This window comes from Giraffa tippelskirchi, chromosome 11 (genome assembly GCF_054371585.1).
Source record: "Giraffa tippelskirchi isolate mGirTip1 chromosome 11, T2T-mGirTip1v1.2.pri, whole genome shotgun sequence".
Lineage (NCBI taxonomy): Eukaryota > Metazoa > Chordata > Mammalia > Artiodactyla > Giraffidae > Giraffa > Giraffa tippelskirchi.
Genome location: NC_137285.1, coordinates 121,948,175 through 121,976,009, shown reverse-complemented (window position 1 = coordinate 121,976,009; position 27,835 = coordinate 121,948,175). Strand labels below are relative to the sequence as shown.

At 39.5% G+C, this 27,835-nt stretch overlaps 2 protein-coding genes and 2 pseudogenes across 3 annotated transcripts in view; 1 reads left to right on the top strand and 3 right to left on the bottom strand.

Moving 5' to 3' along the window:
• LOC145525653 (olfactory receptor 51I2-like) overlaps nucleotides 1-27,835 on the bottom strand; it is a 550,369-nt gene that overhangs the window by 118,786 nt on the left and 403,748 nt on the right. The gene's annotated exons all lie outside the window — the stretch shown is intronic.
• On the bottom strand, nucleotides 13,607-14,563 carry LOC145526381 (olfactory receptor 52R1-like). The gene is given in 1 exon segment (XM_081541791.1): nucleotides 13,607-14,563. A coding segment is annotated over 1 exon segment (957 nt).
• Nucleotides 17,221-17,524, top strand: LOC145527937 (cytochrome c pseudogene; annotated as a pseudogene).
• Nucleotides 19,186-25,726, bottom strand: LOC145526380 (olfactory receptor 52R1-like; annotated as a pseudogene).

The following is a 27,835-nucleotide window of genomic DNA, read 5'->3' as shown; positions in this document are numbered from 1 at the left end:
CATCTGGGAAGCCCAAGGATTCAATACTGTGAACAATTGTTGAATGAGTGGATGATTGAATACAGACAGGAGACCAGACCACAGCTATGTGCTTTTAACTGTGTCTCTGTATTTGCTCTGGTCTTACCTAATGCATGAGTTGGCCATCAAGCTGCAAGGTAGAGATTAAAATCCTATTTCTCTCTGTGATTTTAAAAATACTTTTCTATTAGTGCATCTGTGAAAGTAAAGGGCTTTTCTGAATTCCTGTGAATCAGCTATTGGGTCAGAAGTCTGATAAAGAACAATGCCTTCTATTGCGAATGAGGGAAATGTGGTGATGTTGAACATATATAACTGAGAAGAAATATTTTGCATCTGTGTGACCTTTCTGAAGTTTCTGATCAGGATTTTAGATTCATGAATGTGTGTATGCATGTATGTTTCTGAAGCCTTCTCTCTTGGTTTATAGTTAATTAGGATGAATTTGCAAAAAAGACTAATTCTCTAATTTTCCTATCTGGGAAATAAAGTGTTTCTGGGGGTCTGCTAGTATATTCTTTTTTTCTGCTAGTATATTCTTAAAATAAGTATCTCTGAAAAAAATGCTAATATCAAATTTTAACTATTTTTGAAATCCTTGGATCCAGAATTGAGTTACACATGCTAGATTATCACAGATTTTATCAGTATACAAATTTATTTTTAATTTTTTAAAATAAATTTATTTATTTTAGTTGGGGGCTAATTACTTTACAATATTGTAGTGGTTTTTGCCATACATTGACATGAATCAGCCATGGGTTTACATGTGTTCCCCATCCTGAACCCCTCTCCCACCTCCCTCCCCATCCCATCCCTCTGGGTCATCCCATTGCCCCAGCCCTGAGCATTTGTCTCATGCACTGAACCTGGAATGGTGTTCTGTTTCACATATGATATATACATGTTTCAATGCTATTGTCCCAGAACGTCCCACCCTCACTTTCTCCCTCGGAGTCCATAAGACTGTTCTATGCATCTGTGTCTCTTATTCTGTCTCGCATATAGGGTTATCATTACCATCTTTCAAATTCCATATATATGCGTCAGTATACTGTATTGGTGTTTTTCTTTCTGGCTTACTTCATTCTGTATAATGGGCTCCAGTTTCATCCATCTCAATAGAACTGATTCAAATGTATTCTTTTTAATGGCTGAGTAATATTCCATTGTATATATGTACCACAGCTTCCTTATCCATTCGTCTGCTGATGGATGTCTAGGTTGCTTCCATGTCCTGGCTATTGTAAACAGTGCTGCGATGAACATTGGGGTACACGCATCTCTTTCAATTCTGGTTTCCTCAGTGTGTATGCCAAGCAGTGGGATTGCTGGATCATATGGCAGTTCTATTCCCAGTTTTTTAAGGAATCTCCACACTGTTCTCCATAGTGGCTGTACTAGTTTGCATTCCCACCAACAGCGTAAGAGGGTTCCCTTTTCTCCACGCCCTCTCCAGCATTTATTGCTTGTAGACTTTTGGATAGCAGCCATTCTGACAGGTGTGAAATGGTACCTCATTGTGGTTTTGATTTGCATTTCTCTAATAATGAGTGATGTTGAGCATCTTTTCATGTGTTTGTTAGCCATCTGTATGTCTTCTTTGGAGAAATGTCTGTTTAGTTCTTTGGCCCATTTCTTGATTGGGTCGCTTATTTTTCTGGATTTCAGCTGCAGGAGTTGCTTGTATATTTTTGAGATTAATTGTTTATTGCTTCGTTTGCTATTATTTTCTCCCATTCTGAAGGCTGTCTTTTCACCTTGCTTATAGTTTCCTTTGTTGTGCAAAAGCTTTTAATTTTAATTAGGTCCCATTTGTTTATTTTTGCTTTTATTTCCAATATTCTGGGAGGTGGGTCATGGAGGATCCTGCTGTGATTTATGCCGGAGAGTGTTTTGCCTATGTTTTCCTCTAGGAGTTTTATAGTTTCTGGTCTTACATTTAGATCTTTAATCCATTTTGAGTTTATTTTTGTGTATGGTGTTAGAAAGTGTTCTAATTTCATTCTTTTACAAGTGGTTGACCAGTTTTCCCAGCACCACTTGTTAAAGAGATTGTCTTTTCTCCATTGTATATTCTTGCCTCCTTTGTCGAAGATAAGGTGTCCATAGGTGCGTGGATTTATCTCTGGGCTTTCTATTTTGTTCCATTGATCTATATTTCTGTCTTTGTGCCAGTACCATACTGTCTTGATGACTTTTTAAATGGAAACATCTTTTCTTTGAAGGTAAAGTGTATTTTTTTTAAAAAGGCAAATTCACACTGGATATGTTCATATTGATTCAATATAAATAATATTTATTAAGTATCTACTGTGGACCAGACAGGTTTGTAGCTACACTCAATGTAGAGAAACATTTAAGAAGGTTATATGTATAGCATAACAATTAATTTATCATATTTAAATGTTTAAAGAATCTAACTGGGTATTTAAATAGATGGGTACACAAGTATTAAACATTAAAGTGTATCTCTATATTTAAGAAGGAATCAATCGTATTATAGTAATTGTATGTAAATAGTAACTGCATTATAGTAATTATGGTAGCTAAAGCAAAGGAAGAAGTAGAGTCCCTGAGACATCAGCAACAGGATGACATGAGCATTAGGGGCACAGGCCACATGTCTTGGGCAGGGCTTCTCCATAGGGTGGCTAGAGAATAGCCTGGTATATCATAACATATGGTGTTGTAATGACATACATATCAAATTCAATCACAGAGAAGATCATAGATATGGTCTGACATCAGCATACATCAGTTGCAGCATAGCCACATGCTTACAGTAGGTCTAAGGGATGATTTGGTTGAGGTAAAATATCAATCAGGAGAACATGGAGAAAAGGGGGTTCACTCCTACAATGCTTTTGTTATTACAGCTGTTCCCAGCTTGACTGCCACTTACTGGAATATGATGAAATGGTGGGGTGGGAAGCATATGGAAACATCCAGTACCAGATGGCACATGACCAACCCTGACTGACAGAGTATGGATAAAGCAGGCCTGGCGGAGCAGAAGCAGTTACAGTAGTTGATTTTATGTGTTTAGAACCAATAAAATGGACAGCATCTCAGATCAGGTGAAAGTAAGAGGGTCTCCACCATAAAAGCTAGAAGGACCAGGAGGAAATACATGCTTCATAGAAGTAGTCAGTGCAGGACACATTAGAGAGGGGGCTGATTCTAACAACAGCCACTGTGTGGCATATACAGGACAGGAAACAGATCCAGATTGGGGAGCCTCCCACCTTGAAAAGACACAAGGAGTTGGTGGAGGGCTGGTCAACAATGATGGCATCAGAGGATGACTACTGTTGGATGAGGAGCCTAGCTTCAAAGAGACTAACTGAGTCAGAAACACATTATTTTTGAGAAGTCTGGGAATTATGAGAGCTGAGTGATTAGACAATGGTCTAAATGGGAAATAGCTTAACATATGTTAATAAATACACATATTTTTCCTAAATTAAACCTTAAAACGAGCTATATTTTCTCCTGATGGTATGTTTATAAATCACAAGCCCAAATTTATGGAATGAAGAATAAACATTTTAAACTTTGTCTCCAAAGGGAAATGAGTCACAGTAAACACTACATCAACCCCTGTCCTTTTTTTCCACATAAAAGTCAATTTTGTCAAAATAAACAAATTACTTTTTCATTATGCCTGTGGGTGTATTTTTCTTGTTGTTCTGTCGCTATGTCATGTTTGACTCTTTGCAACCCCATGGATTAAAGCATGCCATACTTCCCTTGTCCTTCACTGTCTTCCAGAGTTTGCTCAAACTCATGTCCATTGAATCGATGATGCCATCCAACCAGCTCATCCTCTGTCGTCCCTGTCTCCTCCCACTTTCAATCTTTCCCAGCATCAGGGTCTTTTTCAATGAGTCAGCTCTTCACATGGGTGTATCTAACCACTCTTTTATACACATTATATTAAAATAAATTAGAAAAATCATGAAAAAGGGAAAGAGAGAAAGAGAAATGCCTAATTTAACCATCATCTTGCCATCCTATCCGTGTGCTCTGTGTAATTCTTTATAGCCTGCTGAAGATGTTTTCATGCTTTTGCCTTCATCTGGGGCCAGCGTTACCTGTCAGGGCTTCCTTTTTTCCCTCAGATCCCAGTTTCTCTAGGAGCCCCAAATTCCCACCCTGAATTTGCTTAGGATCTTTGGTTAAAACACAGAGATCTCTTGGAGGATCTCTGTCCGGCATGCTGAAAAGCTGAACTCCTAGATAAGACTGAGCCTGTATTTGACTCTGCAGCCTTGCTTCAGCCTTGTTTGCTGCTGCTCCTATATCTTTCATTTCAAAGGTTTATCACCTTTAAAAATGCTGATTCCTCGACTTTGACTTTCCTTTCCATTTGTAGCCCTTTGATGTATTAAAACTATCCAATTAAAGACATAAATTAACCATCATTTACTTGGCGATATCTCTTCTGATGCTTTTCCTGCTTTCAAGTCTTCCTACCAATGGGGGAATTCAAAAAGACACAAACTCCTTTGTGTATTTATGTTTGCATAAATACAAACTTGTTTCTTTCTCTGTTTCTTTGGAAGTAGGCAGGTCTAACAAACACCCACTTCCAACAACACAAGAGAAGACTCTACACATGGACATCACCAGACGGTTGACACTGAAATCAGATTGATTATATTCTTTGCAGCCAAAGATGGAGAAGCTCTATACAGTCAGCAAAAACAAGACCAGGAGCTGACTGTGGCTCAGATCATGAAATCCTTATCAGCAAATTCAGATTGAAATTGAAGAAAGTGGAGAAAACCACTAGGCCATTCAGGTAAGACATAAATCAAATCCCTTATGACTATACAATGGAAGTGAGAAATAGATTTAAAGGACTAGATCTGATAGACAGAATGCCTGATGAACTATGGATGGAGGCTTGTGATATTGTACAGGAGACAGGAATCAAAACCATCCCCAAGAAGAAGAAATGCAAAAAAGCAAAATAGCTGTCTGAGGAGGCCTTACAAATAGCTGTGAAAAGAAGAGAAGCGCAAAGCAAAGGAGAAAAGGAAAGATATACCCATTTGAATGCAGAGTTCCAAAGAATAACAAGGAAAGATAAGAAAGCCTTCCTCATAGATCAATGTGAGGAAATAGAGGAAAACAATAGAATGGGACAGACTAGAGATTTCTTCAAGAAAATTAGAGATACCAAGGGAACATTTCATGCAAAGATGGGCTCAATAAAGGACAGAAATGGTAGGGACCTGACAGAAGCAGAAGATATTAAGAAGAGGTGGCAAGAATACACAGAAGAATTATTCAAAAAAGATCTTCACGACCCAGATAATCACGATGGTGTGATCACTGACCTAGAGCCAGACATCCTGGAATGTGAAGTCAAGTGGGCCTTAGAAAGCATCACTGTGAACAAAGCTAGTGGAGGTGATGGAATTCCAGTTGAGCTATTTCAAATCCTGAAAGATGACACTGTGAAAGTGCTGCACTCAATATGCCAGCAAATCTGGAAAACTCAGCAGTGGCCACAGGACTGGAAAAGGTCAGTTTTTGTCCCAATCCCAAAGAAAGGCAATGCCAAAGAATGCTCAAACTACTGCACAATTGCACTCATCTCACACGCTAGTAAAGTAATACTCAAAATTCTCCAAGCCAGGCTTCAGCAATACATGAACCGTGAACTTCCAGATGTTCAAGCTGGTTTTAGAAAAGGCAGAGGAACCAGAGATCAAATTGCCAACATCCAATGGATCATCGAAAAACCAAGAGAGTACCAGAAAAACATCTATTTCTGCTTTATTGACTATGCCAAAGCCTTTGACTATGTGGATCACAATAAACTGTGGAAAATTCTGAAAGAGATAGGAATACCAGACCACCTGATCTGCTTTTGAGAAATCTGTATTCAGGTCAGGAAGCAACAATTAGAACTGGACATAGAACAACAGACTGGTTCCAAAGAGAAAAAGAAGTACGTCAAGGCTGTATGTTGTCACCCTGCTTATTTAACTTATATGCAGAGTATATCATGAGAAATGCTGGGCTGGAGGAAGCACAAGCTGGAATCAAGATTGCTGGGAGAAATATCAATAACCTCAGATATGCAGATGACACCACCTTTATGGCAGAAAGTGAAGAAGAACTAAAGAGCCTCTTGATGAAAGTGAAAGAGGAGAGTGAAAAAGTTGGCTTAAAGCTCAACATTCAGAAAACTAAGATCATGGCATCCAGTCCCATCACTTCATGGCAAATAGATGGGAAAACAGTGGAAACAGTGGCTGACTTTATTTTTCTGGGCTCCAAAATCACTGCAGATGGTGCTTGAAGCAATGAAATTAAAAGACGCTTACTCCTTAGTAAGGAAAGTTATGACCAACCTAGATAGCATATTAAAAAGCAGAGACATTACTTTGCTAACAAAAGTCCGTCTAGTCAAGGCTATGGTTTTTCCAGTGGTCATGTATGGATGTGAGAGCTGGACTATCAAGAAAGCTAAGCACAGAAGAATTGATGCTTTTGATCTGTGGTGTTGGAGAAAACTCTTGAGAGTCCCTTGGACTACAAGGAGACCCAACCAGTCCATCCTAAAGGAGATCAGTCCTGGGTGTTCATTGGAAGGACTGATGTTGAAGCTGAAACTCCAATACCTTGGCCACCTGATGAGAAGAGCTGACTCATTGGAAAAGACCCTGATGCTGGGAAAGATTGAGGGCAGGAGGTGAAGGGGATGACAGAGGATGAGATGGCTGGATGGCATCACCGACTCCATGGACATGGGTTTGGGTGGACTCAGGGAGCTGGTGATGGACAGGGAGGCCTGGCGTGCTGCGGTTCATGGGGTCGCAAAGAGTCAGACATGACTGAGGAACTGAACTGAACTGAGGCTGGTCTAATGGCAACCCACTCCGGTATTCTTGCCTGGAGAATTCCACGGACAGGGGAGCCTGGCGGGCTACAGTCCACGGAGTCGCAAAGAGTTGGACATGACTAAGCGACTAAGCAACAACAAATTAGTGATTGTTGTTTTATTCGGAGAGCTGAGAAGAAGGTCATAGAAGAGATGGTCCCTGAAAGAGTAGGATGTCCCCAATCATACCCTAGGACCAGATCTGAGCTGAACTTGTTTTTGTGTCTCCTGACTCTGTGTAGTGGTTCTCCCACTCTTTTGCTACTTTTAGGGAAATCTTGGGCCTAATTTCTGGGAACCTGTGGGAAAGGGGTGATGCCTCAGGGCTAGTATCTTCCATAACTTATGTTTAAAGTATCATTATTAACAGTGAATCAATAAACCAATAATGCAGTTCAGGTTCATATGCTTATGTGCCTTATGAAAATGAGAGATCACAGAAAACCCATAAAATGGACTGTTTGTTTTCTTTTAATTCCAAATGAGATCTTTTTAGAATATATTATTCATCATTCACTTATCTGTTTCTCTAAGCACTTACTCTATTCCATGTTGCTAAGTGTTGGGCATGCAGCAAAGAGAAAGGTCTGGTGGCTGCCCTCAAAAATTCTCAATCAGTCAAAAGACCATAAAAAGCATGGCTGTTGAGGATTATTAGTAAGACAGAAGACACATGGAAGAGTAATTATTGAAAAATCACTGATTGAATGAATGTATGAATGACTCCCTCTCCTATGTGGATTCAAGAAAACTAGCTTCAAAAATAATTGAATTATTTTGTTAATAAGTCAAACCATCACTCCCATTGGTCCACAGACAATATCACTACACTGTAGACTTCACTATTCCTTTTCCAGAGCAACATTTACTTTTCTCTCAATAGATCTCCTCTTCCTGGCTCCTGGCCCACACCTTCCTGCTATAATGATCCAACAAGAATCACTGCTCTGTTTCCAGAAATAAAAGAACTCCTGCTTCAGATGTGGGTAACAGCATTCACGGAGCCCTTTCTATTCCATTCCAGGAGACAATTAAAACAGGGGACCTGCTGGGGAAGTATCCTGCCCCTGTTTTATTGTTCAGTCACTGAGTTGTGTCCGACTCTTTGTGACCCCGTGTACTGCAGCACGCCAGGCTTCCCTGTCCTTCACCATCTCCTGGAGCTTGCTCAAATTCATGTCCATTGAATCAGTGATGCCATCAAACCATCTCATCCTCTGTTGTCCCCTTCTCCTCCTGCCTTCAATCTTTCCCAGCATCAGGGTCTTTTCTAATGAGTAAGTTCTTTGCATCAGGTGGCCAAAGTATTGGAGCTTCAGTTTCAGCATCAGTCCTTCCAATGAATATTCAGGATTGATTTCCTTTAGGATTGTCTTGTTTGATCTCCTTGCAGTCCAAGGGACTCTCAGGAGTCTTCTCCAACACTCTATTGGCCTTGAACATCTTTTAAAACATGAAGTTTACAAAAAAGAAATTGGCACACATTCCTTTTTAAAACTCTTCCAAAGGAGCCATGTTTCACGACTCCAGGGGCATCATTTATACGGATTATCATGTGAATGTCTCCTCAGAGTTGTAAACATGTAGTGGATTTCTTAGAAAGGATCAATTCCTACCTAGTAGATCTGCCTTTTGTTTATTTTCACCCACTCCCTTTCTGCCTCTGCTGTACATTCTGACTCAGAAATATACCTAAGGATCTTACTTAGATTGTTTGGTTTCTGTTTCCTCATCTACAAAATGTAACTGGATAGACCCTTGTACATACGCACGTGTAGTGATGCAAATGTCTGTAAGAAATACTGCAGCTGGTATCTGGAGGGCTTCCAGAAATGAGAGATCCTAAATATTTTCCCTGAGGGTCCACACCTAAGATAGACCCACTGAGAACTGAAATCCAAAGACTGAGACTCTACATTGATCTTGGATGAGGTTGGGATGCAGGCTGTGGTCTGTGAAGTCAGGCATCAAACCTCCATGGGTCTTTCTCTCCCTCCTTCTCTGGCCCTGGGAGTCCAAGGCTCAGAAGACAGGCTAGGATTAGTCAATGACTTCAGGGTTAGCTGACTGAGAGTCAACATTAAAATGCACAATCAAATCACTAGGGTGTTTAGGAGTGAGTGTGATGACAGCAGATTTTACCAGTTGCTGTTAGAGTATACACGTGCATGCTAAGTCACTTCAGTTATGTCTGACTCTTTGTGACCCTATGGACTGTAGCCCACCAGTCTCCTCTGTCCATGCACCCTCCTCCAGTGGGTTTTCCCTACCCAGGGATTGAACCCACATCTCTTATGTCTCCTGCTTTGGCAGGCAGATTCTTGACCACTAGCGCCACCTGGGAAGCTGTGAGAGCACAGTAAGTGTTAGTCACTCCTCTGTCTATGGAGATTCTCCAGGCAAGAATATTGGAGTGGGTTGCCATTCTCTTGTCCAGGGGAGCTTCTTGACCCAGGGATTGAGCCCAGGTCTCCTGCATTTCAGGTGGATTCTTTACCATCTGTGCCACCAGAGACGCCTGTGAGAACACAGAGGAGTAGTTTTTAGGATGAGCTATGAACTATTGATCTCTATAACTACAGCACCAAGTGCAGCACTGACATATAAGTGATAAAGAAATGCTTGTTGAATACGAAATGCCATCATACTGATAATCCTGTGTCTGGCTCTACAGAGTAGACAATACTGATCAAGGTTCCTCTTTCAAAATTACTCTAGAACTGAATTCTGAGAGCTTGGCTTGGCTCTTAGCAATGTTTAAAAACCAGGAGAAGCTGACTTGCTGGGGCTGCATTTGTTAAGGTCTGTCTGGTCTCTCTTGGTCACTTGTGTCATGTTAGAGATGTGTGTTACTTGAGAGAAGAGAGGGGCAGTGATAACTCTGCCTGTCTTACAAAGGGGAAATTGCATTCCTCAGTCACAGTACTCATTTGATACTTTTTACAAACGGCTACAGAGAAGCTTGAATTCAGTTACAAATTTGATGTCCTGAACCCATTGGCTCATGTGTGATGAAGGCAATCATCTATTTTCATCAATTCAGAACAGCTAAGGATACTTCTAATCAGGATGGACTTCCGAGATCACGCAGTGGTAGAGAATCTGCCAGCCAATGCAGGAGACACAGGAGCTGTGGGTTCAATCCCTGGATTGGTAACATCCCCTGGAGGATGAAATGGCTACTCACTCCAGTATTCTTGCCTGGAGAATCCCATGGACAGAGAAGCCTGGCAGACTACAGTCCATGGGGTCACAAAGAGTCAGACACGACTGAGTGACTGAACACATACCAATCAGGAGAGAGCTGCATAGCTAAAGCACTAAGTTTTTATACTGGAGCTGGAATTGTAGGTATTCAGGATGTTTATTTTTATTCTCTCCTACTATTTAAATGCTCTGATGAACAGTTTCTCTTGTTCTTCACTCTATTCCCATCATTTTATAGAATATTTGGTGCAGACAATTGTTCAATAAATTATTTCTTGAACAGAAATTTAAAAATGCTTCAAATATTTTATATTTGTTAATTAAAAAGAAGAGAATGAGGGAAATTGTTATTTATATCATAAACTTATCTCATTTGACCAACAGAAATCTTTCCATGGGGATAAATGAAAGGCGTCTTTAGGACTGGGATCCAGTTTTGGAGGGATGAGGGGATAATATACATGGAAATACCATCTTGTGGTTCATACTGAAATTGTTAGGACAATGGTATCACACAGGCAAAAATTCATTCATTCACTCAGTGAGGTTTTGTTTTTGTTTTGTATTTTTTGTGTGTATGTGAGCTAGTTTTGGGGATAGAATAGTAAACAATTATTTTATGCTTTCATGAATTTATATTCAAGTCAGAGGAATAAATAACAAATAAGTAATTTAAATAATTACACATTGGGTTAAGATACATAGAAAATAAAATGTGTTGAAAGAAAATAATAAGGGGCAGAATCTAGTTAAGATACACAGGTTAAAAAATAACTCACTAATAAGGTGGTATTAGTTGAAAACTACAGAATGATGAAAAGTAGAAAGTTCTAGAAGCAAACCATGTGGAGAACTGGTATGATTAAAAGCAAAGCCCTAAGAGCAGTAAGAAATGGATATGTTTGGAAGTAAAAGACTAGAATGGTAGAAGGTAAAGCAAGAGAGAAAGATAACAATATAACAATTGAGGTATGTAGAAAAAAAAATATACTCCTGAGCAAGAATAGGAAATGAATCATTCATTCATGCAACACTATGAATGCATCTGAAAAGCTTTATACTGAATGTGACACCAGACTAAAGTTTTAGTGAGAGAAAAAAATAACTAAAGTCAAGTTCTAGTGAGAGAAAGAATTCAGATTAGGATTTTCCTACTTGAGAGGAGGGGAGTGTTTAACTAAAAGATGCAGCAATAATCTTTATGAAGTGATTGGGATTTTCTATATCCTAATTGGGCAGGTCACCACACAGACATTTACATGTGTCAGAACTCACTAAACTGTGTATTAAGATAGTCCCATTTTACTGTCTCAAGTTATATAGCCATAAAATGATTTTTAAAAGAAAAAAGAAGAGACTCTCAACTATTAACTGATTTCCTGATAAGGGGATCAAAATTCCAGGCAACTTTAAAATTTGGGAATTTTGACAATGGTCCTTCAGAACATCCACTTATTTCTGGAGGCACTGTTTCTTCTGGGAAAAGCAAACATACGCCTGATTTCTCTTTAAACACCTTCATCTGATGTTGACTTTTTTTCTTAACATTGGCTTTAAAAACACGAGAGCCTGAATTTTAGAATCTTCTTCACCATTGATTTTGACAAGAGAGAGGTGAGTGAGAATACAAATATAAATGTGACACATGCTTATATTACCTTGACTGCGTTTATGGTATCATGGATGTATGCATATGCCCAAATTCATCAAAATGTAAACATTAAATATGTGATTAATTAAATGAAATTAATCAAATAAAATTAAATTTTATTAAAATGAAAATTGGAAAAGGTCAGTTTTCATTCCAATCCCAAAGAAAGGAAATGCCAAAGGATGTTCAAACTACCTCACAATTGCATTCATCTTACACGCTAGCAAAGTAATGTTCAAAATTCTCCAAGTCTGGCTTCAACAGTACGTGAACTGTGAACTTCCAGATGTTCAAGCTGGATTTAGAAAAGGCAGAGGAACCAGAGATCAAATTGCCACCATCTGTTGGATCATCGAAAAAGCAAGAGAGTTCCAGAAAAACATCTACTTCTGCTTCATCAACTACGCCAAAGCCTTTGACTGTGACTCTGTGGATCACAACAAACTGTGGAAAATGCTTAAAGAGATGGGAATATCAGACCACCTGACCTGCCTCCTGAGAAATCTGTATGCAGGTCAAGAAGCAACAGACTGGTTCAACAACAGACTGGTTCCAAATCGGGAAAGGAGCACATCAAGGCTACATAGTGTCACCCTGCATATTTAACTTACATGCAGAATACATCATGCGAAATGCTAGGTTAGAATAAGCACAAGCTGGAATCAAGATTGCCAGGAGAAATATTAATAACCTCAGATATGCAGATGACACCACTCTTATAGCAGAAAGCAAAGAAGAACAAAAGAGCCTCTTGATGAACGTGAAAGAGGAGTGAAAAAGTTGGCTTAAAACTCAACATTCAGAAAACTAAGATCATGGCATCTGGTCCTATCACTTCATGGCAAATAGATGAGGAAACAATGGAAACAATGAGAGACTTTATTTTGGGGGGCTCCAAAATAACTGCAGATGGTGACTGCAGCCTTGAAATTAAAAGATTCTTACTCCTTGGAAGAAAAGCTGTGAATGACCTAGACAGCATGTTAAAAAGCAGAGACATTACTTTGCCAACAAAGGTCCATCTAGTGAAAGCTATGGTTTTTCCAGTAGTCAGGTATGGATGTGAGAGTTGGACTATAAAGAGAGCTGAGTGTCGAAGAATTGATGCTTTTGAACTGTGGTGCTGGAGAAGACTCTTGAGAGTCCCTTGGACTGCAAGGAGATCCAACCAGTCCATCCTAAAGGAAATCAGTCCTGAATCTTCATTAAAAGGACTGATGTTGAAGCTGAAGCTCCAATACTTTGGCCACCTGTTGTGAAAAACTGACTCATTGGAAAAGACCCTTATGCTAGGAAAGATTGAAGGCAGGAGGAGAAGGAGAGACAGAGGATGAGATGGTTGGATGACATCACCAACTCGATGGACATGAGTTTGAGTAAGCTCCGGGAATTGGTGATGGACAGGAAAGCCTGGTGTGCTGCAGTCGATGGGGTCAAAAAGAGTCGGACACTGAGTGACTGAACTGAACTGAAATATGTGCAACTATTTGTATGTTACATATACGTCAATATGGACTTCCCTTGTGGCTCAGATGGTAAAGATTCTGCTTACAGTGCAGGAGACCCATGTTCTATTTCTGGATAAGGAAGATCTCCTGGAAAAGGAAATGACAACCCACTCCAGTATTCTTGACTGGAGAATTCCATGGACAGAGGAGCCTGGTGGGCTATAGACCATGGAGTTGCAAAGATTTGGACATGACTGAGTGAGTTTCATTTCACTATATCTCAATAAATTTGAAAAAAAAATTTGTGACATCCTGGCAAAATTTATGCATTTATGTCATCAATGCCTTAACAGTGGGGACCTTGGGGTGGTTAAAACCCTATGCTTTGAGTTGAGAGTGTTTTCTACAACATGCTTGAATAACCCTGTCCCTGATCTGTTTGGTTCTAACTCCATAGATGATGCGGTTGAACATGGGAGGTACCAGGAGATAGAGAATAGCAAACATGACATGTACTACTTGGGGCACATGATGTCCGAAGCGGTGGGTGAGAAAAGTAAAGAGGGCTGGGATATAAAAAGCCAAGATGACACAGATATGGGAGGCACATGTGCCAAAAGCCTTGAGTCGGGCTTCACCTGAGGGTAAACCCAGAACAGTTCTCAAAATTATTACATAGGATACACTGATGATGATAATATCAAAGCCAACCACAGAGAAGGCCACAAAAAGTCCATATGCACTATTTACTCTCGTGTCAGCACACACCAGCTTCAGCACAGCCATGTGCTCACAGTATGACTAGGGGATGATCTGATTGGGGCAGAAACGCATCCTGGACACCACGAAGCAGAAGGGACTCACCCACAGCAGCCTTCTCATCATCACACCTGCCCCCAGTTTACCCACGACAGATGGGGTCAGGATACTAGAGTGATGCAGTGGGAAGCAGATAGCCACATAACGGTCCAAGGCCATGGCCATGAGCAATCCAGACTCTACAGAAGAAAAGGCATGGATGAAGAACAACTGGATGAGGCAAGCACGGTATTCAATCTCATGATCGTGAAACCAGAATATGGCCAGCATTTTAGGCTGTGTGGAAGTGCAGAGGACCAGGTTCGTGGTAGCCAGCATGGCCAGAAAGAGGTACATGGGCTCATGCAAGGTGGGATCAGTTTGGATTACTTGAAGGAGAGTGATATTGCCGACTAGAGCCACAACATACATGGCACAGAATGGAAAGGCAACCCAAAACTGGGAATTCTCCAATCCTGGGATCCCAAGCAGGATGAAGGACACAGGATGAGAAGAGCTGTTCCCTGAAGTCAACATTGTAGTCTGGCATATATTTCTCCACTGGGAAGGTATCTACTCTCTGCAGGTGATAGCATTAAAGTAAATTATTATTATTATTTATAATCCTTTGGATGGAAGAATTGAATATAGGGCAACTGGGCTTAATGGTAAGCTACAATGAATTCAGCTATTTTAATAAATAAAATTTTGCACTATAATACATTGCTAACCTTCATTTTGTTCATATTTATGTCCTTGAAAATAGGGTCAGAATATACTAGTCGCATGTACAATATTTTATAAATTTTGAAAGTAGAATCTGCTGAAGGAAAACTATCTTGGAAAATAATGTCAATAATTCTTTCCCTCTGTTCTATTTATAACCAACAACCAATTCACTTAACCTTTCTCATAGATCCCTCCATCACACTTGGGAAGCCCTGCCTCAGGGAAGCAGTTGATTCACTACACCATACCAATGAACTCATTCCTGGGGACCCAGGCTCTGTGGCTGTAGGGAGCAGTGATCTGTCCTTGCTCTTCCCACTGGAAAAGGGCTCCTGCTTCTTCAAGGGGAATGACTATGCGGAGGACCCCACCATCTCCCTGCTGTTAGGTTCTAGACTCCCAAAGCTAAGGACCCCACCATCTCCTTAGGTCCCAGGGGGAAGGTTGGCCTGTACTTTCCCTCTGATCTCTCCCAGGACAGGGCTGGTCTCTGGGAGATGGAGCAAGCACACTAGCCAAGGGCACCAGGCTGGTTAGAGGTGGAGTCAGGCCTCAACCCCCTGTGTCCTGTCTTTCTCTGCACTTCATACACACTTGAACTGACCAGTGTTGTGGGTATTCAGAGTCAGTGTATTTGTATTTTACATGAGAATCTCCTTTTCTTCTTCTGCAGAAATATTCAGGTATACACACAGGCAGACATCCAGATGAGACAGGCAGAGTTCTATAAAAAAACAGGCTCCATGCTGTGGCCTCCTACATCAGAATTCAAACAACAGCAACAATACAACACTTGGGCCACTTTCCAGGGTAGGAAGTCAGTTTAGAAAACTCTTTGGCTTAAAGGCCCTAAGCAGTTTCTTTAGTGACGCTGAGTTAGTTTTGACTCTAAGACAATTACTATGAGGATTTGACTCGAAGGTATCTGATTGATCAATTGTGTACCGATTGTGTAAGGAATTTAGTGTATGGTTCTTTCTAGTTGTAGGATCAGCAAACTTTTTCTGTAAAAGGTCAGATCATCAATATTGTAGGCTTTGTGGGCCATACAATCTCTGTTACAACTAATCAGCTTAGCTGAGGAGTATGAAAGCAGCCATAGTTGATATATAACCTGTGAATGTGGCTGTGCTGCAACAAAAGTTCATGTACAAAACCATGATGCAAAGTGGAGTTGGTGCAGGCTATAGTTTTCCAATTTCTGTCCTAAGTATTAAATTTCATGAAGTCATCCCTGAGCCGTGCTCTATTCCTAGAACCTGTGGTTTGTGAAGAAAAGGACTTTAATCAATGCTGACTGAAGAAACTAACAAATAAAGGTCATTATTCAGTAGCAATGGAGTCATTAACCAATTAACCATTTCTTAAAATGTCCTGACAGAACCCCCCCCACTTGAGCACCACGAGCATAAGACAGTTATGTCCATTTCTCATACTGTGGTTGCCCTGCTGGCCAGGGGAGGACTTTGTGCACATCATCCTCTGCTAGTATTTGCCAGCATTACGTGGGGGTAATCCTACTGTCTCATCCCACATGTGAACACTACCTAACTCAGAGTCAGCGACACAAAAACTCATCTGGTTCTTACCCACCACATTCACACTATTTACTCTCAGTTGACCTACCCTTTGTTTGAAAGAATTAGCTCTTACCTCCTTCATAACAGAAGTATATAGACAAGAGTATCTTTCCAAACTCCCTTTAATAAATCAACTCTGGGTATGGACAAATGTTTCATTCCAGATCTAGTAGTTAAAAAAAAAAAGAAAGAAAGAAAGGAATTCTGGATGATCTGAAATAATTATGATATTCTCTAGATTTTTAACATTATTAAAGAAGTGGGACTGAGACCTTATCTTTCTCTAACTTGAAAACTTTACCATCTTTCATAGATAATAGCTATTGTTTAGTTGCTAAGTCATGTACAACTCTTTTGGGACCCCATAGAATGTAACCCACCAGGCTCCTCTGTCCATGGGATTTTCCAGGCAAGAATACTGGAATGGGTTACTATTTCCTTTTCCAGGAGATCTTACCAAATCAGGTATCAAACTCATATCTCTTGCACTGGCAGGTGGATTCTTTAACACTGAGCCAAAAACAAAGCTCAGATAATAGCTATGGTCCATCTGAGAGTGTTCAGTTGTGTCCCACTCTTTGTGATCATATGGATTATAGTCCACCAGGTTCCTCTGTCCATGGGATTTTCCAGACAAGAATGCTGGAGTGGGTTGCCATTTCCTCCTCCAAGGAATCTTCCTGACCCAGGGATCGAACGCACGTCTCTTGCATTGGCAGGTAGATTCTTTACCACTGAGCCACCTGGGAAGTCTGATAATAGTTATAGGTTCGCTCAAAACAAACACTCCTATCTATGATAGGGTGACAATACAGAGACTTAGAAGGATGTTCTGCTTGTGAGCAGACACCTCTTGGTCGCATAAGGAGACAGAACAACTTAAATATGGGTGAAGTTGAGAAGAGCAAAAAGATTTTTCTTCAGAAGTGTGCCCAGTGCCATACTGAGAAGAAGGGAGGCAAGCATAAGACTGGCCCAAATCTCCATGGTCTGCTTGGGTAAAAGACAATTCAGCCTGTTGCATTATCTTACACAGATATCAACAAGAACAAAGGCATCACCTGGGGAGAGATGCTGATGGAGTACTTGGTGAATTCCAAGAAACACATCCTTGGAACAAAAATGATCTCTGCTGGCATTATGAAGGGAAAACTTGATAGCTTATCTGAAAAAAGATACTAATGAGTAAATCAGACAGGTTTGTGGCTGAATGAATATGGTCAGATTTTCGAATTGTGATAGTAATTCTGGTTCAGCAAGTATTATCACTGTTTTCCCCTTCTAGACGATTGAACTTGATTGAGGAATGTTAAGCTTTTCAGGGAAATGGTGAATGCTTTCTCAAACCCTATGGAAGATTGACTTTATATTCAGATTTCTATAATTGGTTATATTAATATACTTAAATATTGAGAAGATCCTTTCACTGTCTCATAGAACACAGCAAGCTTCACCTGATTTCAAGTTGTGCTCATTAGCCTGTCAAGGCAATGGCTGAAGATACACTGACAATGTTCACTTTATCTTTTTGTATGCCAATTTAAGGGCTTCCCAGGTGGCTCAGTGGTAAAGAATCCTCTGCCAATGCAGGAGATGCAGGAGATGCAGTTTCGATCCCTGGGTTGGGAAAATACTATGGAATAGGAAATGGCAACCCACTCCAGTATTCTTGCCTGAGAAATCCCATGGATAGAGGAGACAGGTGGGCTGCAGTCCATGGTGTCTCAAAACAATAGAGTGCACACACATGCCAATTTAGTTAAAATTTCTATGTAAAAATTTCCTTTTACTTAATGAAAGACAGTTTAGTGTGGTTTATGTTTAGCATCAAATAAAGAGCATCTAACACTAGTGACACTTTATAGATGATCTTTAAGATCAGATGCTTTTAAATTCACTGAGAAAATATGTTACAAACTTTGCTTGTGAATTCTTTATAAGGTCTAATTTGACTGTTACAACTCTGGATTATCTTTCAAACAAGGACACTGTTCAGTAACACAACTGTTGGACTACTGTATACATGTGATTGATAAAGGTGCTTTTGACTACTCATTAGAAGGATTAAACTAGAACAGATATATAATCACCCAAAATCTGTAAATTATCTGATCATAGGCTAAGGTTTAAAAACAAAATCACAGATCGTTTTAAAAAAAAAAAGAAAATTTAGAAATAAACACACATTATCTGGGCACTTAGGTTTTGTTTTACCCCCATCTGCCTGGCCTGAGCTTCCCAAACAGTCATATATTCTCTTTGAGTTAGAGGCTCCCTCCTTCTCTTCTGTTTACCGCTTGTGTGTCACCCTCCGCTTGTACGGACATAGTCACTGACGCTGAAGGTCACCTGGAAAAGAATACTTGGGCCATCTCACTCTGGCACTGGGCATTGGGGAAGACGCTGACTAAAGATACAACTTATCAAAGTGAGTATTAATTGCTTTGATTAATTGTAGAAGGCATTGCTATTTTGTGTAGATATAATGCTATATGCTTTTACATTTTATTATTTCTCTCACACACACTTTGCATCTCTATTTACAATAAGAAAAACAGAGCTCAGAGTAGTTACATGATTTGCACAAGACTACACAATAATTCAGTGCCAAATGCATAACTCACAACCAATGATCTTGGTGGTCCACACCACTGCCTCCATAGGTAGTGATTGATTGGAACAACCACTCTGGTAGGATATAGCAGAGATTGTTGGCCTGTCATGAAAAAGTCAGATACAAAGGGAACCTGTGAAATTGTATGTGCTGTGCACTGCTTACTCGCTAAGTCGTGTCCGACTCTTTGCAACCTCATAGACTGTAGCCCACCAGGCTCCTCTGTCCTTGGAGATCTATTTGGTTCTAACTCCGTAGATGATGGGGTTGAGCATGGGAGGTACCAGGAGATAGAGAATAGCCAACATGACAGGTGCCACTTGGGGCACTTGATGTCCAAAGTGGTGGGTGAGGAAAGTAAAGAGAGAAGGGATATAAAAAGCCAAGATGACACAGATACAAGAGGCACATGTGCCAAAAGCTTTGAACTGGGTTTCACCTGAGGGTAACAACAGCACAGTTCTCCAAATCATCACATAGGATACACTGATGACAATAACATCAAAGCCAACCACAGAGAAGGCTGCAAACAGCCCATGTGCATGATTTACTCTAGTGTCAGCACACACCAGCTTCAACACAGTGATGTAGTATGAAGAATGACTGGGGGATGATCCAATTGGGGCAGAAGTGCATCCTGGACACCATGAAGCAGAAGGGACTCACCCACAGCAGCCCTCTCATCACCACACATGCCCCCAATTTACCCACGACAGATGGGGTCAGGATACTAGAGTGATGCAGTGGGAAGCAGAGAGCCATGTAACAGTCCAAGGCCATAGCCATGAGCAAATCAGACTCCACAGAAGAAAAGGCATGGATGAAGAACAACTGGATGAGACAGGCATGGTATTCAATCTCAATATTGTGAAATCAGAATATGACCAGCATTTGAGGTTGTTTGGAAGTGGAGAGGACCAGGTCAGTGGTAGCCAGCATGGCCAGAAAGAGGTACATGGGCTCATGCAAGGTGTGATCAGTTCGGATTACATGAAGGAGAGTGATATTGCCGACTAGAGCCACAACATACATGGCACAGAATGGAAAAGCAATCCAAAACAGAATTCTCTAGTCCTGGGATGCCAAGGAGGATGAAGGACACAGGATGAGAGGAGCTATTCCCTGAAGTCAACCTCAAAGGATGGTTAATGTTTCTCCACTGGGAAGGTAATCTACTCTCTTAAGGGGATAACATTAAAATCAATCATGATTATTATTTATAATATTTTGGATGGAATAATTGAACAATAGAGCAGTTAGAGTTAATGTTAAACAAGAATAATTTCAACTACCTTAATAAATAAAATTTTGCAATATAAAATAATGCCACTCATTATTATTATTTTCATACTATGTCCATGCAAAGGACAGAATATACTAGCTACATGTATAATATTTCATAAGAGTAATAGATTTTTGAAAGTAGAATCTGCTAAAGGAAAACTATCTTGACAAATAATATAATATTCTTTCCCTTCTTTTCAATTTAGAACTGACAACTCTTTGTTTAACCTAAGCATCAGTTCAGTTCAGTTCATTTCAGTCACTCAGCTGTGTCTGACTCTTTGCAACCCCAGGAACTGCAGCACGCCAGGCCTCCCTGTCCATCACCAACTCCCGGAGTCTACCCAAACCCATGTCCACTGAGTCAGTGATGCCATCCAACCATCTCATCCTCTGTCATCCCCTTCTCCTCCTGCCTTCAATCTTTCCCAGCATGAGGGTCTTTTCAAATGAGTCAGCTCTTCGCATCAGGTGGCCAAAGTATTGGCGTTGCAGCTTCAACATCAGTCCTTCCAATGAACACCCAGGACTGATCTCCTTTAGGATGGACTGGCTGGATCTCCTTGCAGTCCAAGGGACTCTCAAGAGTCTTCTCCAACACTACAGTTCAAAAGCATCAATTCTTTGGCACTCAGCTTTCTTTATAGTCCAACTCTCACATTCATACATGACTACTGGAAAAAACATAGCCTTGACTAAATGGACCTTTGTTGACAAAGTAATGTTTCTGCTTTTTAATATGCTGTCTAGGTTGGCCATAACTTTCCTTCCAAGGAGTAAGCATCTTTTAATTTCATGGCTGCAAACACCATCTGCAGTGATTTTGGAGCCCCCAGAAATAAAGTCAGCCACTGTTTCCACTGTTTCCCCATCTATTTGCTATGAAGTGACGGGACCAGATGCCATGATCTTAGTTTTCTGAACGTTGAGCTTTAAGCCAACTTTTTCATTCTCCTCTTTCATTTTCATCAAGAGGCTCTTTAGTTCTTCTTCACTTTCTGCCATAAGGGTGGTGTCATCTGCATATCTGAGGTTATTGATATTTCTCCTGGCAATCTTGATTCCAGCTTGTGCTTCCTTCAGCCCAGCGTTTCTCATGATGTACTCTGCATATAAGTTAAATAAGCAGGGTGACAATATACAGTCTTGATGTACTCCTTTTCCTATTTGGAACCAGTCTGTTGTTCCATGTCCAGTTCTAACTGTTGCTTCCTGACCTGCATACAGATTTCTCAAGAGGCAGGTCAGGTGGTCTGGTATTCCCATCTCTTTCAGAATTTTCCACAGCTTATTGTAATCCACACAGTCAAAGGCTTTGGCATCGTCAATAAAGTAGAAACAGATATTTTTCTGGAACTCTCTTGCTTTTTCGATGATCCAGCGGATGTTGGCAATTTGATCTCTGGTTCCTCTGCCTTCTCTAAAACCAGCTCGAACATCTGAAAGCTCACAGTTCACATATTGCTGAAGCTTGGCTTGGAGAATTTTGAGCACTACTTTACTAGCGTGTGAGATGAGTGCAATTGTGCGTTAGTTTGAGCATTCTTTGTCATTGCCTTTTTGGGATTGGAATGAAAAATGACCTTTTCCAGTCTTGTGAACACTGCAAAGTTTTCCAAATTTGCTGACATATTGAGTGTAGCAATTTCACAGCATCATCTTTTAGGATTTGAAATAGCTCAACTGGAATTCCATCACCTCCACTATGGGTTTGCAAAAAATCAGACATGACTGAGTGACTTTCACTTTCAAAGAAGGGAGAAAACAGTATTTGTGAAAATAACATTGTGGAATTTCAAAGTGCCAAGATAAAGTTTGGAGCCTAATGCTTCACAATGTGGTACCATCTCGCCAGTCAGAATGGCTGCTGTCAAATGTCTACAAACAATAAATGCTGGAGAGGGTGTGGAGAAAAGGGAACACTCTTACACTGTTGGTGGGAATGCAAACTAGTACAGCCACTATGGAGAACAGTGTGGAGATTCCTCAAAAAACTGGAAACAGAACTGCCATACGACCCAGCAACCCACTGTTGGGCATACACACCGAGGAAACCAGAATTGCAAGAGACATGTGTACCCCAATGTTCATCACAGCACTGTTTACAATAGCCAGGACATGGAAGAAACTTAGATGTCCATCAGCAGACGAATGGATAAGAAAGCTGTGGTACATATACACAGTGGAATATTACTCCGCTATAAAAAGAATACATTTGAGTCAGTTCTAATGACGTGGATGAAACTGGAGCCTATTATACAGAGTGAAGTAAGTCAGAAATAAAAACACCAATACAGTATATTAACACAAATATATGGAATTTAGAAAGATGGTAACCATGACCCTATATGCGAGACAGAAAAAGAGACACAGATGCAAAGTACAGACTTTTGGACTCTGTGGGAGAAGGCGAGGGTGGGATGATTTGAAGAATAGCATTGAAACATGTATATTATCATATGTGAAACCGATCGCCGGTCCAGGTTCTATGCATGAGACACGGTGCCCAGGGCTGGTGCACTGGGATGACCCTGAGGGATAGGATGGGGAGGGAGGTGGGAGGGAGGTTCAAGATGGGGAACACATGTACACCCACGGTTGATTCATGTGAATGTATGGCAAAAACCACCACAATATTGTAAAGTAATTATCCTCCAATTAAAATATATAAATAAATAAAGGGGGAAAAATAAAATATGGGGGAAAAATCACTTACAGTGAAAAGCCAGTAACTTTAATTTAGTCTACTCAGGCCTAGTAATGAATATGTTTAATTCATTTAGTAGTCTCTAAATGCCTGGTTGTACTCTAAGGGTTTTAAAACTACCTAGTTATGTATTCTCAACAACCGAATGAAATAGTTATCAGCATCCTCACTTAACAGTAGAAAAAGTTAAGCACAGAGAGGTTAAAGTTTTACAGTGCAGACATACAGAACCAGAATTCTATCTTTAGTCTTATTCCCTATATTAAGCTAAAGCTTAAAATGTTCAGAGAAAAGTTACTTAAAGCCTAATAATTCTATATAAAGGTCAATCTATGAATGAAAGTGTTAAAGAAAAAAAGAGAGATTTTATGCAGGCAGAAACGCATGGAAAATTGATCATTTATACATTATATTTATTTTTTTGTGAATAAAAAAGGATTATGTGCTTTAGCAAAATGAAATAAATGTCCAATAAAGTTTGATAACCAAGTAGAAATTCCTCAAGTTTGCCATGTAATCTCAGGAAAGCAGGAATCCAACATGTCTTAAAAGATGCAGAATGTAATAAAGCCTTGAACAAAATATGGCCTCAGATCAGTAGTGTTGTTAGAAATTCTGCAATCAGGCCCCATCCCAGACCCAATGAATCAGAATTTTCATTCCAACAAGATCTTGATGATGTTTATGTGTTCATTAAATTTTGCAAGCATTTAGTTACCATTATGATTAAATAGCAGAAAATCATTAGTGAGACACTGCTGAAAGCTTGTCTTTATCCCTTTATCTTGCTAGCAGCCAAAATGGAAGATAACTTGAATTTTACAGAAAGCAAAATGTTATCCCAGAAATCCATGGTCCAGTGTAAATTAAACAGAAATGTGACACAAATATGGGTAATTGAACAGAGTCAAAGGAAAAAAGTGATTTTATTTTGTTGAATGGATGCCTCCTCTTACAGTGGTGTGTGTTTGCCAGCTCAGTCACCTCAGTCGTGTCCAACTCTTTGTCACCCTATGGACTGTAGCGCCCAGGCTCCTCTGTCCATGGTATTCCCTAGGCAAGAATACTGGAGTGGGTTGTCATGCTCTTCTCCGGGGATTTTCCCGATCCAGGGATCAAACCCACGTCTCCTGCATCTCCTGTATTGTGGGCGGATTCTTCACCCACTGAACAACCTAGGAAGCCAGATATGTGTTTAGTTACACAAAATTGTATGTTATTTGTTTTTCTAGACACTCCTTGAGTTCTAGATTCTGTGTTGAATAATGTTTATTTAATCATATTTCAATCAAAGTTGATTTGCTTTAAAGTTCAAACAACTGAAACACAAATATGGTATATTTAATAATAGCTATAAGACCATATATAAATTTATATAAATATTCAGGCAAATATTATGGTATAGGTGATTATATTAATATCTGGGAATGAAAAAAAAGGAGATAAGGATAAGGGCATTTCTGGTCTGCACCCTGCACAGCAATAAACAAAATTGAAAATTAATGGAGGAAAAAAAAGACTGTTTACATTCATGGAACATTTTATAAAGATAGTGAAGTAACTAAAAGGGAGATGGCAAACATATTATTTAGATTTTCTTCAATCTAAAACATACTATTTAGTATTTCCCAGGTGAGCCTCCTGGGAAATTCTAGGCTTCCACCTGGGATTATGCTGCTCATCTAATTTTACTCTCTCCAAGCCCCAAGGGTCTCTTGGCAGCAGGGCTGAGTCTCATGCTGGGCTCCTCAGAAGGCTGGGTCTGAGAGCTACCCACTGTACAGTTGGCTGGGGAGTAGAGGAAAAGGCAGCTGCCCCTCTGTTGGGAGCCAGGTAAGATGCTAGGACCAGAACGTGAAGACCAAGAAGAGGGACTGTTGAAAGCGCATCAGAAGGGCAAGGGACAGAGCAGAGGGAGGGATGGGGAGACGGGAGGCAAAAGACTGCACACCTGAAAAGGGAGAGTAGAGGGGATCAGAGTGACAGCCCCAAAGCTGGAGCTTGCGAAAGTTAAGTGACACATTTGCAAGTACATATATGTCTACAGAGTCGGACACGACTGAGCGACTGAACTGAACTGAACGGAACTGATTTGTCTACAGGAAAAGCATTAAATTCGGTTCTATCAAGAAATTGCGTGAATTGTACTTCTGTGTAGCCCACATTTTATATTTATCGTATATTTTATTGTTATTTTACACAGCTTTTAAATTTGATTTCCGCCTCCCTATTTGTTAGAAAGTAAGTTTTTTGAATTCTTTCACTTGGCATCAGTTCCACCTTTTTTACACGATCCTCACAGTCTGAGCTTCTAAGAAACCTTTCATGTTTAGAAAGAAGTACTTCAAATACATCTTGGCATTTGATCATTATAGAAACACCTGGATATTGGCAGACCAGGGATTTTATTTTTTAATTGAAATATAGTTAATTTACAATGTTGAATCAGTTTCTAGTGTACAGCAAATGATTCAGTTATACACATATGTATAAATATTATTTTCAGATTCTATTCCATTACAGGTTATTATAAGAACTTGAGTACAGTTCCCTGTGCTATACAGTAGGTCATTGTCAGTTAGCTATATCATATATAGTAGTATGTATATGAGATAAATTAGGAGTTTGGAACCAGGGATATTTTTTAAGTCCAAGGTTTACAGGTAAGGAATCTTAGATAGGAATGGATTACCAAGGTCCTACCTCTCACCAATGTCAATGTAGAAGCAAGGACTTGTACCTTCATCTTTATTATTATACTGGGCCAGAATAATACATCCCAACATCCATGATCAAAACCTCTGGACACAAAAATTTATTGTGCTATTGTTCCTGTTCCCAACTCTCTCACCGTCTATCTAACCACAGACTGTGACCAAATAAATAACACTAAATAACACATGCATAATCTACTTTAAATCAGATGCAGCAGCGTTCTCTGGCCTTGGCATTCTAATGTGTATATTTGCTGTACAACTTATTTTACTTACACGTTTCTTTTGTAACCAGTTGTATTTAAGTTTGACATAGTGTGTTCTGTATTGGTATTTTACTTAACTGTTTTCATTTCATCTTACTTAAGAAGGCACTCCCTAAAAAAAAAAGCATTTTCCCTTATTTATTCTAATATTATTATAGCTTTTTTTTGGCCTTGAAATTTTTAACCCAAGTGCAGAGATGTGTGCAATAGGGATCCTTTCATATTTTTACAAATTGTTAACCAACTGACCAAGTATTATTTATCATATCAAATTTTTCCTGGTGATGTAACATGCCATTTTCATTATATTTTTATCCTCATTTATACATTTTTTGGAAATACTCTTCTATTCTGGGAGTATATATTTTTAAACCTTTGACCATTACATTTTTTAAATTATAATAGCTTTTCATTACATTTTGACATATCAAAGGATATCTCATCTTTGCTGCTTCAATATTATACCAAATATATTTGCACATTTATAGTACCTAATGCATTTTATAATACATCTGTCACTATCCATTAAAAACTTTTGTGTTATTGACTGATAACACTTTGAATTTATGGGAGTGTTAATGGGCAAATTCACATCTTTTCACTGTTGAATATTCATTCTTACTTTTAGGAAAGGAATAAAGGACTTAATGTTCTTCAGTAAATCTTTACAGACCTCCCCTATCTCTTCCAGACACAAACTTCTGTCATACGAATGCATTTTATAGCTTTGCAGCTATTATAAATAAATCCTTACTTTTATAAAATTTCCTCAGCAGTTAATTTCTTTTTTAAAAAATTTTATTGGAGTAGAGTTGGTTTACCATGTTGTGTTATTTTCAGGTGTACAGCAAAGTGAATCAGTTATACATATACATATATCCACACTTTTTAAATTTCTTTTCTCATATAGGCCATGATAGAATATTGAGTGGAGTTCCCTGAGCTATACAACAGGTTCTTAATAGTTATCTATTTTACACATGATAGTTTGTCAGTCTCAATCTTCCAGTTTATCCCTTCCCCACCCCACCTTTAGCCTCTGGTAACAAGTTTGTTTTCTATATCTGTGATTTTACTCTCAGTGGTTAATTTCTGTGGCAGATAAAAGCTATTAATTTGTGATATTCATCATCTATACAATCACTTTGGCAGATTCTGTTTTTAAGAGTTTTCAGTCTATTCTTTTAAATGATTAATTAAGACCTAAATAAAGACATTTTTGCTTTGTCTCAAAGGTAACACTATCTCCTTTTATTTACTTGTTTTTTTCATTTATGAAGACTGTTCCATTAAATGTTGAATAGTAGTTGTGTTAATAAATATCGTTGGGGCTCAGGGCATCCCATCCCAAAATACATTAAAATGGCATATTGATTATTTTGAATTAAAGGTTACTTTATAAACAACCAGTGCAAGAAGGACACTCTGACTGTCTTCTCTCTTTCTGAAAGTGGAAATAAATCTCCCACGTGAAACCTTTCCTGTACTGTAGGGTAAAGAGAGGAGCTTATCATCAGAGACAGGGAATTCAGAGCTCAGAAGGCTGTACAGACAGACCTCACTACTTCTTTACTAATTTACCACCCCAAACCAAAACTCTGTCTAGATGTGTCACTAATTAAGCACCCAAGCCTAAGTTTCTTTGTCTGGTCATTTCCTCACAAATACGCTGTTTCTTTGTCTTGAAGAGTATAAAGCTGCCGGCTTCGGCCCCTTCTTATGTTCCATTTCTATGAGGCCTCCACACTCCACATGTAGAAATCAAATTTAACATGTGTGTGTGTGTGCTTCACCTGTTACTCTGCCTGGTGTCAATTTAATTACTAGATTAGCCAAAAACTCAGCATGGGTAGGGGGGAAATTTTCCCCTTCCTAACAATATCTTCATCTTGTCACTAACTTTAATAGATCTGCT